The 13,144-nt window shown below is 53.1% G+C and overlaps 1 protein-coding gene across 1 annotated transcript in view; it reads left to right on the forward strand.

Annotated features, from left to right (window-relative positions):
• Positions 1–4,155: 4,155 nt before the first annotated feature.
• SHB (SH2 domain containing adaptor protein B) overlaps positions 4,156–13,144 on the forward strand; it is a 147,079-nt gene continuing 138,090 nt past the window's right edge. Inside the window, exon 1 of the mRNA XM_023203137.2 lies at positions 4,156–5,314. Coding sequence (XP_023058905.1) covers positions 4,598–5,314 — 717 coding nt within the window. The 5' untranslated portion in view covers positions 4,156–4,597. The remainder of the gene's footprint in view (positions 5,315–13,144) is intronic.

The following is a 13,144-nucleotide window of genomic DNA, read 5'->3' on the forward strand; positions in this document are numbered from 1 at the left end:
ATGTAATCCCAGTACTTTGGGAGGCTGACGTGGGAGGCCGACATGGGCAGATCACCAGAGGTCGGGAGTTCATGACCCGCCTGACCAACATGGAGAAACCCCATTTCTACTAAAAATACAAAATTAGCCCAGCATGGTGACGCATGCCTGTAATCCCAGCTACTCAGGAGGCTGAGGCAGGGGAATTGCTTGAATCTGGGAGGTGGAAGTTGTGTTGAGCCGACATCATCCCATTGCACTCTAGCCTGAGCAACAAGAGCGAAACTCTGTCTCAAAAGAAACAAACAAACAAACAAAAAATTAAAAAAAAAAAAAGGCCGGGTGCGGTGCCTCACACCTGTAATCCCAGCACTTTGGGAGGCTGAGGCGGGTGCATCACGAGGTCAGGAAATTGAGACCATCCTGGCTAACACGGTGAAACCCGTCTCTGCTAAAAAAAAAAAAAAAAAAAAATACAAAAAAATTAGCCGGGCGTGGTGGTGGGGGCCTGTGGTCCCAGCTACTCGGGAGGCTGAGGCAGAATGGCATGAAACCAGGAGGCGGAGCTTGCAGTGAGCTGAGATCATTCCACTGTACTCCAGCCTGGGCGACAGAGAGAAGAAGAAGGAAGAAGGAAGAAGGAAGAAGAAGAAGAAGGAGAAGAAGAAGAAGAAGAAGAAGTAGATGAGTCTGTTGGGTTGGTGGTGGCACTATTTTTCTGGACCTGTACAAGTGGCACAACCTTCCTCCAGATACTGGAAAGAGGTGCAGCAAAGGAGACACCATGCCCCTGGCAGCTTGCAGGGCTCTTGTTCTAAAGTGAAAAGCTGAAATAGAACAGAAACAGAAACAGGGCCATACTCAACCCTTCTAATAAGAAAACTAGGGTGGGACTGGAGGAGGACATGAAAAGCAAAAATTCCAAAAATGATGGACACAGTTTACAGCATCAGACAATGTTGAGTTTGTGATGTCAAGAGACTGGCGATCAATCCTAGCTGTGCCTCTTGATTTAATCTCTTCCCTTCACCGGTCCCAGTTTGCCCTCTGTAAAATGGAGTGGCTGGATCTCTGAAAAGAGAGTCCGTCCAGCTCTTCCTTCCTATAGTGCTCTGATACTTCTCCCACAAGTGTTTGCCTTCCTAAACCATTTGGTATAGTCCTTAGGAAGCTTTTTCTATTTCCCTTCAGAATGATTATTTCGGACTCTGAGTCTTGGATAGTTGTCTCTACAAGCTCCTAAAGGAAAACACCCATGTGGTTTTTGCCTGCTTGAGGTAAATGCCACCTTAGGCCAGCTACCCCATCTGTAAACTGGGAATAACACCAGATTGCAGGGATGTTGAGGAGGGTTAATTATATACAGAGTGTCTAAGGGTTGAGCAGATACACAAGTGCTCTGGATGTTCTTGGCATAATACTATAGCATTACAATAATTCTGCCTTGCAAATTATACCCCAGCAGAGGTATCACATGGGAAAGTGGATACGATCCTATGGCCTGCTGCAAGTGACATGGAAAAAATAAGTTATGAAATATAATGTCTCTTCCTGAATCTTTGGAAAAGGCAGAGATAACCCTTCCATGTGCAAGGCACAAGAAGGGAACAAGCTTCCAGATTCCAGAGAGGACTTTCTTGTCTCAGATGGCCTGGCCTATTGCCAGGATCTGAGCTCAGAAGTAGAAATGGGAAGGAAGGTAGCTGGGGAGGATTTGTGGTTGGATGAAAGGTGGGGCTTAAGACAAGGATGTCCTTACCTTTCAGGTTTTCTACTGAGGCCTCCTTATATGCAAGATAATTAAGTGCCAGTGTGACAGAGGAGCAATTTAAAGGGTAACGGAGATATTTAAGTCTAGGTATATTCAAAATGAACATCCTAGCCAGGTCAACCTCTGGGTCCTCTCTGCATGCCCCCAGACACATCAAACGCGTGTGTACACACACACACCCCCCTTAGATTATTTCCTGTGAAATGCTAAGTAAATAGATCTCAGGCAATGAAGAGGCTGTGTAGTTGGTGACAGTATATGTGACTGTGAGACATAGTGGGTTTGGAAAATTCAATTGGCCACAGAGGATGACAGTATTGTCTGACCAAGGAGGGAAAGGGCAAATAGCTTGATTCTGGAAGAACAAATTTGAAGTCAATTCCACTTTACTACTGTGTGTGGCTGAGCAGACGGAGGTCAGCTTCAGGATAAGATCTAGTTCGAGTCCTGCTTCTATCACTTCTGCGCTGTGGCCCCAGGCATGAGTCTGGGTGGGTTACAGAGAGGAAGCAGTAACAGCTCTCAGGTCTTCCCTGTCCAAGTGCCTCAGACTGAGAGTTTGACCTCCACTTCCAACATGACCAGAACTACAATGTGATCAAAAGAGCCCCTGGCCTTGCTGTCTGCCCTCACAGTTCCCACTGTTACTACAGGATAGGGGAAAAACAGACTCCCCCAAATCACATCTATAATAGATGGACAGCAAATGCAGATTCTTGATTTGGGCTATTGTTCTAGTAAATCAACATTCTTAGAGAATTTCTCAGCTCTCAGCTGCCCACATCTCAGAGTTAAGTCACATTTTGGGGCTTGCCCAGGCAAATTCAAAGCAGCACCAGGCACTAGTGGCAGCTACTTCATCTTCAGGCAGCATTTCCCTCTCAACAGGGAGCATGCCACCTCCCCTAGGTGCAGATCCCAGGAAAAGTTACACTGAGCAAATTGGGCCACTCCTTGGGCCTGTTTCCCCAATTTTGGTTAATAATCAAAGGATGATCTGAAATCGCAAAGAAGAGACTCTTGGAAAAGACATAACTGCGGTGCCACCCGATTTAGGAACTGGCATCCAAGTCCACCTGTGTGACTTTCCCCTGGGCCTCAGTTTCTCCATCTGTAAAATGAGGTCATTTATTTTTTTTTGAGACGGAGTCTCGCTCTGTTGCCCAGGCCGGAGCGAAGTGGTGTGATCTCAGCTCACTGCAACCTCTGCCTCCCAGGTTCAAGTAATTCTCTGCCTCAGCCTCCCAAGTAGCTGCGATTACACGTGCCCGCCACCACACCCGGCTAATTTTTCTATTTTTACAACGGGGTTTCACCATCTTGGCCAGGCTGGTATTGAATTCCTGACCTCGTGATCCACCCGCCTCAGCCTCCCAAAGTGATGGGATTATAGGCGTGAGCCACCGCACCCGGCCGAGTTCCTGTATTAAATGGAGCCCTGCCAGCCCCTACAACATAAGGCATTAAACGTTCCCACAACTTGCTCCGCCAGGCTGGCAGTGAACAGGGCTAAAGCGTCGACTTCCTCAGAGGTGAAAAGGTAAGCAAACATTCCGACCTCCCCTAGACTTACTCTCGGATTGGTGCTGGGCCCGGCTCCCACCGCCTATCCCGGCCACATCCGTCATCGGGGCTGCTAATACGCTCATTAGCATAAGATTCCTCCGAAGACCCGGCGCACGGGGCTGAACCGGGGTCTGTCCCTTTAAGGAAAAGGGGGGACAGCCAGTCTGTCCCTAAGGACACTCAGCACTGCATTTCCTCCACACGGGCCACGCTGTAAACTAGAAAGGTTCCGTGTTAATCCACCCCCACTCCTCAACCCCGACAGGGAGATCCTTGGAGTGAACAACGCGCGGGGTCCCGGGGGACTGCGGATAGGTTTGGCCTCTGCGCGTAGCAGGCTCCGCCAGGCAACCTCTCGCCCGAGGCGGCGGCGAGCTGCAAGCTAGGCGGAGCCGGCTGCGCAGCGGGAGCCCGGCGCCCTGGGGCACGACCCTGGTGCTGGCGCCTGGGCGGCCGCGGGAGGTGGCGCGTGCCGCAGCGGAGAGGTGCGCCCACCCCGGCCCGGGCGCGAGGGAGGAGGGGCTTGGGCCGCGGCCCGGGGCCAGGCTCACGGGGGTGGGCGGTGCTGGGTCTGCGGGGGCGGGCGTGGGGCGGGGAGGGGGCGGGGCGCGCGCGGGCTCCGGGAGGGCGGGACGGCGGCGCGGGGCGGGCTCTGGCGGCCTGAGTGTCACACACGCGGCGGCTCGGGAGGCGGCGGCAGTGGCAGCGACAGGCGCCGCCGGGACGGGCACGGGCGCGCGGGCTCGGGCGGGCGCCGGCTGCCTCCCTCCGTCGCTCGCTGTCTCCCCCGGCCGCATTCTCCTCGGCTGCGCGGCCGAGCTCGCCCCAGCGCTCGCAGGAAGGAAGAAGGGAGCCGAGGACGCCGAGAAGTTCCCGCGGCAGCCGCAGATCCCGGCCAAGGCGGAGGCTGCGGCTCCGACGGGGCAGGAGCGCGCCCCACGGCGGGGGGCGCACGGCCACAGGGTCCGCGGCGGGTAGCGCTCAGACCTTCCGCTCTCCCCTGGGCCGTGGGCCGGGACCCCATGAGACGCGCCCACGAGGGGCGCGAGATCCCTAGCTCGGGCGGCGCTAGGCGGAGGGCGGTGCTGCAGCTGCCGGAGCCAGAGAGCTGCCGGCAGGAGGCGGCGGCGGCGAGAACTTGAACTTGGCGTCGGGAGCGGGCGCCCCGGACGCCCCGCGCCGGGGCCGGGGCGCCGAGGGACCTGCGCGGCAGCGCTGCCCCCCGAATGGCCGCGGCGGCGGACCGGGCTCCCACGCCGCGGCCCTAGGCGGCCTCTCGCCATGGCCAAGTGGCTAAACAAGTACTTCAGCTTGGGCAACAGCAAGACCAAGAGCCCCCCGCAGCCGCCGCGGCCAGACTACCGCGAGCAGCGGCGCCGGGGCGAGCGGCCCTCGCAGCCCCCCCAGGCCGTGCCGCAGGCCTCCTCCGCCACCTCGGCGTCCTGCGGTCCGGCCACCGCCTCCTGCTTCTCGGCTTCTTCGGGCTCCCTGCCCGACGACAGCGGCAGCACCAGCGACCTCATCCGCGCCTACCGCGCGCAGAAGGAACGCGACTTCGAGGACCCCTACAACGGGCCTGGCTCGTCGCTGCGCAAACTGCGCGCCATGTGCCGCCTGGACTACTGCGGCGGCGGTGGGGAGCCAGGCGGGGTCCAGCGCGCCTTCTCGGCCTCGTCCGCTTCGGGCGCCGCGGGCTGTTGCTGCGCCTCCTCGGGCGCGGGGGCAGCCGCGTCCTCGTCCTCCTCCTCCGGCTCGCCGCACCTCTACCGCAGCAGCAGCGAGCGGCGGCCCGCCACGCCGGCCGAGGTGCGCTACATCTCTCCCAAGCACCGCCTCATCAAAGTGGAGAGCGCGGCGGGCGGCGGGGCCGGGGACCCCCTGGGGGGCGCCTGCGCGGGCGGCCGCACCTGGAGCCCGACGGCTTGCGGAGGCAAGAAACTGCTCAACAAGTGCGCCGCCTCAGCCGCGGAGGAGAGCGGGGCCGGCAAGAAGGACAAGGTAAGGTGCCCCTCGGCCTCTTCCCGAGGTTCCAAAAGAGCCACGGTGCGCATGGGGAAACCAAGGCACCCACTGCTCTGGTGTCGAGTCCCTACTTCAGCTTCGGCCTAGGACCCTGGGTCGGGGCTGGCGCGCTGCTTCCCGGTTCTGCCCCCTCCCGCGCGCTTTTCCTGGGACCGGCGGCCTCCTGACACCACCTCTTTTGCCGCTGCTCCCAGAACGTCTCCTCTCTGAGCCCACAGCCCGAGCGAGAGCGCCCGGCCCAGCCTTGCCCCAGGAAGACGGACCCAGCCAGCCCTTCCGGCTGCCAAGGAGTAAAGTCAGAGTCAGAGCTATCAAGGACTTCAAAGAGCTTTGACTCCTGACTCCCCTTACTCCAGCCTCCACCCTCCGCTCACGCTCTTGGTGGGGAACTGAGGTCCAGAGCAAGGAAGGGACTCGCCCAATATTACACAGCATTCTTGGTGGCAGATCCGGACCGCCTGTCTCCGGCGTGTATATGTAAATCCCTCGCGGCTGCCCTGCCCTGCCCCGCCCCGCCCCACCCAACTCCCAGCCCCAGGTTTCCAAATCTGGGCTGCCTGGTACCGGAGCTGCTCCGGGAACCTCCACGCGTGCTTTTCCGGTTGAAATGCGCTGCCTCCAAGAGCGCTCCTCACCGAACCCGTCAGTTCCTGCCGCTGCGCGCGGGAGGGGGTCAGCCTATCAGGCCCGGCTGGAAGGAGACCCCACCCCTCCTATCCTCACCTGCTTCCTTCCTGACATCAACCCTACCCCAGACGGTCCCAGGAACACGGGGGGGCTTTGTGATAACCGCTTCCTAACGCATTAGGCCATCTAGTTCCCTCCCTTTGAAGCAGACAAGTTAATTACAGCCAGACTAGGACCCCTCCTCCTCCTTCACACTCCTGTGAAGCCCTCCCTTCCCCCATAAAATAATACTTGTTCTGTCTACTTCTGGTGGAAGGCAGTGTTTTGATTAAATCTGAGGCCCGGTGGGAGAGCTCCTTCCTTCTCAGCGCCCTGGTCCGTGTCTGTTGTTCTCCCCACCTTCTTCCCCCAAAGGTAAACCTTTGCCCAGGCCTGGGCTGGGGGAGACTGATTAAGAGTCTGAGTTCCTTTTAGGACTGGACGTCCAGACGGCAGTGAGGCAGGCTCTTACCTGCCAGCTGGTGCTTGGAAAGGGATCTTTTTTGTTTTCCGGGAGAGAGGAGGAAGGGAATGTCCCTCCTCTAGTTTTTCTGCCTGGCCTCCTCTCCCCAGGTGCCCCGAATATCCTATCCCCTGCTTGATCTGCATGGGCAGTCCGTGGAGGATCCCACCTCTCCCTGGAGGCAGTTTGAGGCACGCCTCGGAAGCTTGGACTCTGGGTTTCCTCAGCACCCAGGATGCCACACCTAGATGACGACTAGCTGGGAGCCAGGTGGCCACCCAGGAGCTGCCTTGGGAGAGGGGGTAGATTTCCCTGGGAGCCACCAGGACCCTGGGCTTGTGGTTGATCAGTGAGGGAAACACCAGATAGGCTCCGTGCAGTCTTATGCATGGCCCAGGCTTGGCTTGGTGCAGGCACTGGGGAAACCTAGAGGTCTTGAATATAAAAGAAGGCACGAGAGGGTCACCGGACTGCACCGGACTTTATGCATCCTCCTTGTTACCCTGCAGCCACGCCCCAGGTGGGCAGATCTCCTTTCTCTTTCACTGCTAGTGGTTCAAAACTTCAGTAAACATTTTTTTCCCAATTACAATTAAGACTGTTTCAAACACTGAGAAATGATTTGTTTTATAGCCAGGTTGTCAAGATGTTTAAGACTTGACTTCTTTTCATCACCAGATATTTCTTATGGGTCTTCTCTGTGCCCTCCCCTGCTGGGTGCTGGAGCAGAGACCCTCTACAGTGAGTGCTATGACAGAGGCCATAGTGGCGTGATGGTGATGAGTGCTATGATGAGACCTTGTGTTACAGGGCTACAGGAAGGATGAAGGGCACGGGAGAGGTTGGGGGGTGTGGCATCGAGGAGTGCACCTTGGAGGCAGGGCCATTATTGTGAGGGGGGCGGTGGTCACCATGGTTGACTGGAGAAGAGCCCTGTGCTTCAGGGAACTGCAGGTGAAGTCCCATGTGACTGAAATTGAGAGGTTAAGATAAGTTGGGCAGGGCCTGGTCAGGGAGGACCTTGTAAGCTAAGCACAGAGGGGGCCTGTGAAAGGATTCAGCTGTGAGAGTGTTGTGATCAGATATGATTTTTTAGAAGATCTGTCTGGGCTACTTTTCACCTACTAGGTTGTGACTGTAAGACCTTTGATCTTTTGAGAAGTTGCCCAGATGTTCTTTCTACCCAGGAGGAAGGAGGCAGCCAGAGAGGGTCAGCAGGACGTTCTAGTGCAGTGATCCTCAAACTTTATTGTGCCTAGAGGGCTGGTTACAACAGATTGCTGGGGTCCATCCTGCAGCAACTAATTGAGCATGCCTGATGGGGGACCTGAGTGTTTGCATTTCAGCAATTCCCAGGTTGAGGGGAAGTGGCTGAGGGTCCTGGGACCATGCTTTGAAAACCACTCATGTAACAGTGGCTTCTTCTTAACTGTCCCTCTGGGTCTTCTGGTCAGGGCAGCCTTGGAATGCAGAGACTCTGGATGCCCTTGTTTCTGCCATCTGTGTGTGGCTACCTCCTGATCCTTGGCCAGCACCCCTCCACCCCCACCCCATCAGGCAGTCAGGAAGCAGTTGTTTTCACATTATTTCCAGCCAGACAGCTTTTGGGAGGCCAGGCACACTGTAGATCCAGCCTTCCTTCTGCCCCTCACTCATGGATCCAGAAAAACCCACTTCTGGCACCTCATTTCGTCTTTATCCATTGTTAGAGGTCTCACCCGCTCACCTAGGCTGGAGTGCAGTGGCGCAGTTATGGCTCACTGCAGCCTCAACCTCCCAGGCTCAAACAATCCTCCTACCTTAGCCTCCTGAGTTACTGGGGCCACGTACTGTCACGCCTGGCTAATTTTTTTATTTGTAGAGATGAGGTGTCGCTATGTTGCCCAGGCTCCTGGGCTCAAGTGATCCTTGTACCTTGGCCTCCCAAAGTGCTGGGATTACAAGTGAGAGCCACAGCACCCCACCCACTTTTCTGTTTGTAATTATTTGGAAGAAAAACTAGCCTTACTGTAATGGTTTCTTCCCTAACATAGCCCACTTTTTCCAGCATTTACTTTGTGCTCAGAGATGTCTTGGTATAAGTGTGAGGAGGGGAGGTGATGAAGAATGCAGGAGACTTGTCCATGATCTCTGGCCTGAGCCCCTGGAGGAGATTGATAGGAATTTCATCCTTTGTTTCCCACTGTGTTTATCTTGGAGAATTTGGGGATTCACCTAGGAGGTGGCTTTGAGCTGGATCTAGAGTTGGAAGTGGAATCCCAGCGCAGGGGAGAGGGTGACTGCAGGCTGCAGGAGTGCTTATGTGTCAGGGTGCGCGTATGTAAGTGTATACGTGTGTGTGAACATAGACGTGTGCATGTACGTGTGTGTATGTGTATAAAATCTCAATGTGGGGCCTGTTCTTGGAAAGCAACATTTTCATGCAGCTGGGCCTTGTTTGGGGAATGAGTGATGACAGTGTGAGAGAGGTAGGGGCTTGAAGTTAGACCCCACAGGGGAGACCTTGAAGGTTGTTGAGCCAGGGAAGGGATGTACTCAGAGCCATGGTGAAGGGGCATCCAAGCTATAAACAGCTGCCAAAATCTGGGGATCGAAGTTAGGGGACAGTTGTAGTTCTGGTGAGAGACGGTGAGGGCCTGAGCTCCTGGGAAGAGAAAATGAAACTGGAATAGGTAGACACATTATTCCTTCAAGTTGTGCTTTATTAAAAAAGAAACAATGATTACAAAAGAGGCCAGTTACTTTGGTAGGTCTCCTTTTGTGCAGCCAAACAGGTCTCATCCAGTTATATTTTCTGCTGAAGTCTTGTTTCTTTTATTATAATTAAATAAATGTTGTTTCCACCACAATTAAGTCAGGATGCATCATGACATCAGTTTTCCCGGGTTTTAAATACATACTGATGTGTACCAACACTTTATATTTTGTCAGCATCCAGAGTTGAGTTAAATAACACTTTTTCCATAGTTACAGAATAAATAATATCATGTCTAACTTCTTTTTTTTTTTTAACATCCAGCAAACAGTTTCTAAACTGCCTGCTACGAAGGGGGAGTTCAGAGAGAAATAAGTGATGGCTACCTTTCCAAGAAGGAAGCTTCTCAGTTTGCAGTTGAATACCAGCTTCTCCCGGTCTAGTCAGGGAGACGGATACAACCAGAGAGACAATATCACAACCTGAGGAATCCCAAAAGTGTGTGCAGAGGGCTAGGAGGGCCTGAACTTGCCTGGGAAGCCAAAGAGGGCCTTCAGGAGAAGGTCGCACTTGAGCTGAGCGTCGGAAGCTGAGTGGAAATTCCCGAGGCAGGGGAGTGGGGAAGAGGGCTTTTCGTGCAGAGAGGATAAAGCAGCCAGTGCCATGGCCTGGAGGCTGGAGAGGATGGCTGGGGGCAGCAGGGCAGCTGTGGCAGGAGACTGCAGGGGGGGGTTGGAGCCCACAAAGGGAAGAAAGTGTCATGTGCCTTGCTGCGTAGTTGTGAATTATCATTTGTCTTGTTTCACATAAAATCATTGATGTAGGGCTTGATTGAAGCCAGGGTCAAACATGAGTTGTCAGTCATTCCCATTTGATGAACAGCCACATTCTCCAGTTCTTAAAGTGTCACTGATGGAAAAGGTCAGGGTCACACTTGGTAGCTGAGGTTTGGCTTGGGACATTTTCCCCTATGAAGTCCCATCCCCTGAAAGTAGTGTGAGAGAAATGCTGCATATCAAATCCAGTTTTTCCTGGTTGATTCCCCAGAAGGGAAATGCATTCTCCAGGCTTCATAGTAACCACTTAATCGGTCATTTAATTCTCATTGTCCCACTGGGAAAGGCTTGGGTACTATATTAGCTGTTGCTACATAACAAATCACCCCAAAACACCTGTGATTTGATTGTGGGCCATGCGGTCTCTATCTTAGCTCTTCAGCTCTGCCACTGTAGCTTGAAAGCAGCCACAGACAATATGGAAATTCATGGGAACAGCTGTATTCCAATAAAACTTTATTTACAAAAACAGGCAGCTGGCCTGTGCACTGTAGTTTCCAACCCCTACTTTAAAGATAAGCTTTTATTATAGCCACGAGCCTGTACATCTGAGTCATTTTTCTGGTCTCAATTGGGCTCACTCATGCCTTTGCAGTCAGTGGGGGTGGGGTGGGTATGCAGCCCTGCTGATCCTGGCTAGGCTTTCTTATGTGTTTGGTGGGCTGGTTTAGGATGGCCTTGGGCTGCAACAATTCAGCTCTGTTCTGTGTGGTCTCTCCTCCTCCAGCACATGTTCGTATGATGGCAGCAGGGTTCCAAGTAAAAGCAGGAGCGCATGAGGTCTCTTGAGGTTGGAAACTGGCACGCTGACCCTTCTGTTGACCAAAGCAAATCATAAGGCCAGCCACGATTCAAGGAGAGAGGAGGAGCTGCAGTGTCCCATGGCAAAGGGCAGGGATACAGGCAAGCCATTAATTAGGGCCTTCAATGCCATCATTTACCTTATCCCCATATTCCAGATAAAGAAACTGAGGCTTAGAGAGGTTGATGACTTGCCTGATGTCACACAGCTACCAAATGATAGAGCACGGATCACAGCAGTGCAGTCTTGAGTTCAAAACCTATATGCTTCCTCTATTTTCCGTGGTTTCAACGGAAATAAGTAGTGTAAAGCTTGGATATTTACAGGAATATGTGTTACATGTCTCCTCCTCCCCTTTACTTAATGCTACTCTTCTTGCAGCCCTCTGCCCTAATTTCTCCGCTTTCAGCCTTGTCTTTGGTGTCCCTAGAAGAGGCCCTAGATCTGGCTTTTCTGTGTCTGTCTCTCCCATCTGCCTCAAGAGTTCCAGAAATGAGATGTTAATGCAGCACTTGAGTTATTTTATAGAGAAATTCTGAGCACAGAGTTGGCACATCCCAAGGGACAGCTGCACAAAACGTGAGTCTTGTAACTGTAATGTCTTCTCATTCTAACACCAAGCATTCCTTCCCTTCAAGGATTCACCAGGCTGTGTGTGCTCTGTTTGGAGAAAGAGACTGGCGGTACACTGGCCCTGATCAACAAGGAACTTAAGTTTCCTTGAAAGAGATCAGGTGACTCTCCTCTCTAATCTGACAATCTCAGAACATGACTGATTACCCCAGGGCTTAACCCCCATGACTTGACCCTATCCTCTTTTTGCCCCCAGAGCATTTCTGACCCATAAAAATTAGCTTTAAAAGTCAAATCTGAAACAGCTGTGGTTTCCTCTGATCAGTCAGCAAGGTTGAACTTGCCTGTGGTCAAGCCTTCCCCTGATTAGTTTAGCTTGTGCTGGGAGAGCCCAGAAGTTGTGGCCTGTCGGGAATGGGTAGGCCAGCTTGGCCCTAGAAAATAAACTGGGATGTGTGACTTTCCAACAGAGCTGGGATGCTGGCTGGCTGACGGCAACACACCCTGTCTGTGGTTTTCTGAGGTTGGTTGATGGTGGTGGTAGGAGTGGTGCTTTTTTTTTTTTGAGACAGGATCTCACTCCTTTCCCCCATACTGGAGTACAGTGGCACAATTACAGCTCACTGCAGCCTCAACTTCTGGGGCTCAGGCGATTCTCCCCACCTCAGCCTCTTAAGTAGCTGGGACTACAGGTAGGCACACACCAGCACACCCAGATAATGTTTTTTTTTTTTTTTTTTTAAAGTAGACATGGGGTTTCACGATCTTGCCCAGGCTGATCTCAAACTCCTGGGCTCAAGTGATCCCTCCACCTTGGCCTCCCAAAGTGCTGGGATTACAGGTGTGAGCCACTGTGCCCAGAAGGTGGTGCATTTTCCGCAGGACAAAGGCGGTGGTCGTCTTTGACATCCTAACTTTCATATGGCCTGTGCGGACTGAGGAATTGCTATATTCAGGCCACCATGAGGAGCTGTGTGGATACAGGGATGAACCAGGGCCTGGATAGTGCCCACCCCTGAAAAGCTTATCTTCTAGTTGAGGACACAGGAACCAAGGTTCAAACCCACATCTGTATGTCAGAATTTATCTGTAAATAAAGTGGTGTGGGTGAGATAAAAGCCATCTTGGCACAGAGACTGTTCTGGGCAGGGCCTTGATTTCATGGAGCCACAGGAGAAGCAGGGTGAGAAGGAGGTATTTGAGTAAGAAAAGCACAATCACTTGAATTAAGGGAGCTTTCCACTACAGTAATATTAGCTAATACTTTTGTTGTACATACTCTGAGCTAGGTGCAGTTCTGTGTGCTTTGTATGTAACCTTACTCCTCACTACAGTCCTTTGAGGTAGCTACTACTACTGCTACTACTGTTACATATGAGGAAACCAAGGCACAGAGAGGTTAAGTCACTTGTCTAAAGTCAGGTCGGCTGGGCGGGGTAGTTCATGCCTGTAATCCCAGCGCTTCCTGTAATCCCAGCACTTTGGGAGGCCGAGGTGGATCACCTGAGGTCGAGAGTTGGAGATCAGCCTGGCCAACATGGTGAAACCCCGTCTCTATTAAAAATACAAAAATTAGCTGGGCGTGGTGGTACATGCCTGTAATCCCAGCTACTTGGGAGGCTGAGGTGCGAGAACCGCTTGAATCCGGGAGGCAGAGGTTTTAGTGAGCCGAGATCGGGCCACTGCACTTCAGCCTGGGTGCCAGAGCGAGGCTCCATCTCAAAAATAATAATAATAATAATAATAATAATAATAATAATAATAATAATAA

Source organism: Piliocolobus tephrosceles, chromosome 14, assembly GCF_002776525.5.
Source record: "Piliocolobus tephrosceles isolate RC106 chromosome 14, ASM277652v3, whole genome shotgun sequence".
Lineage (NCBI taxonomy): Eukaryota > Metazoa > Chordata > Mammalia > Primates > Cercopithecidae > Piliocolobus > Piliocolobus tephrosceles.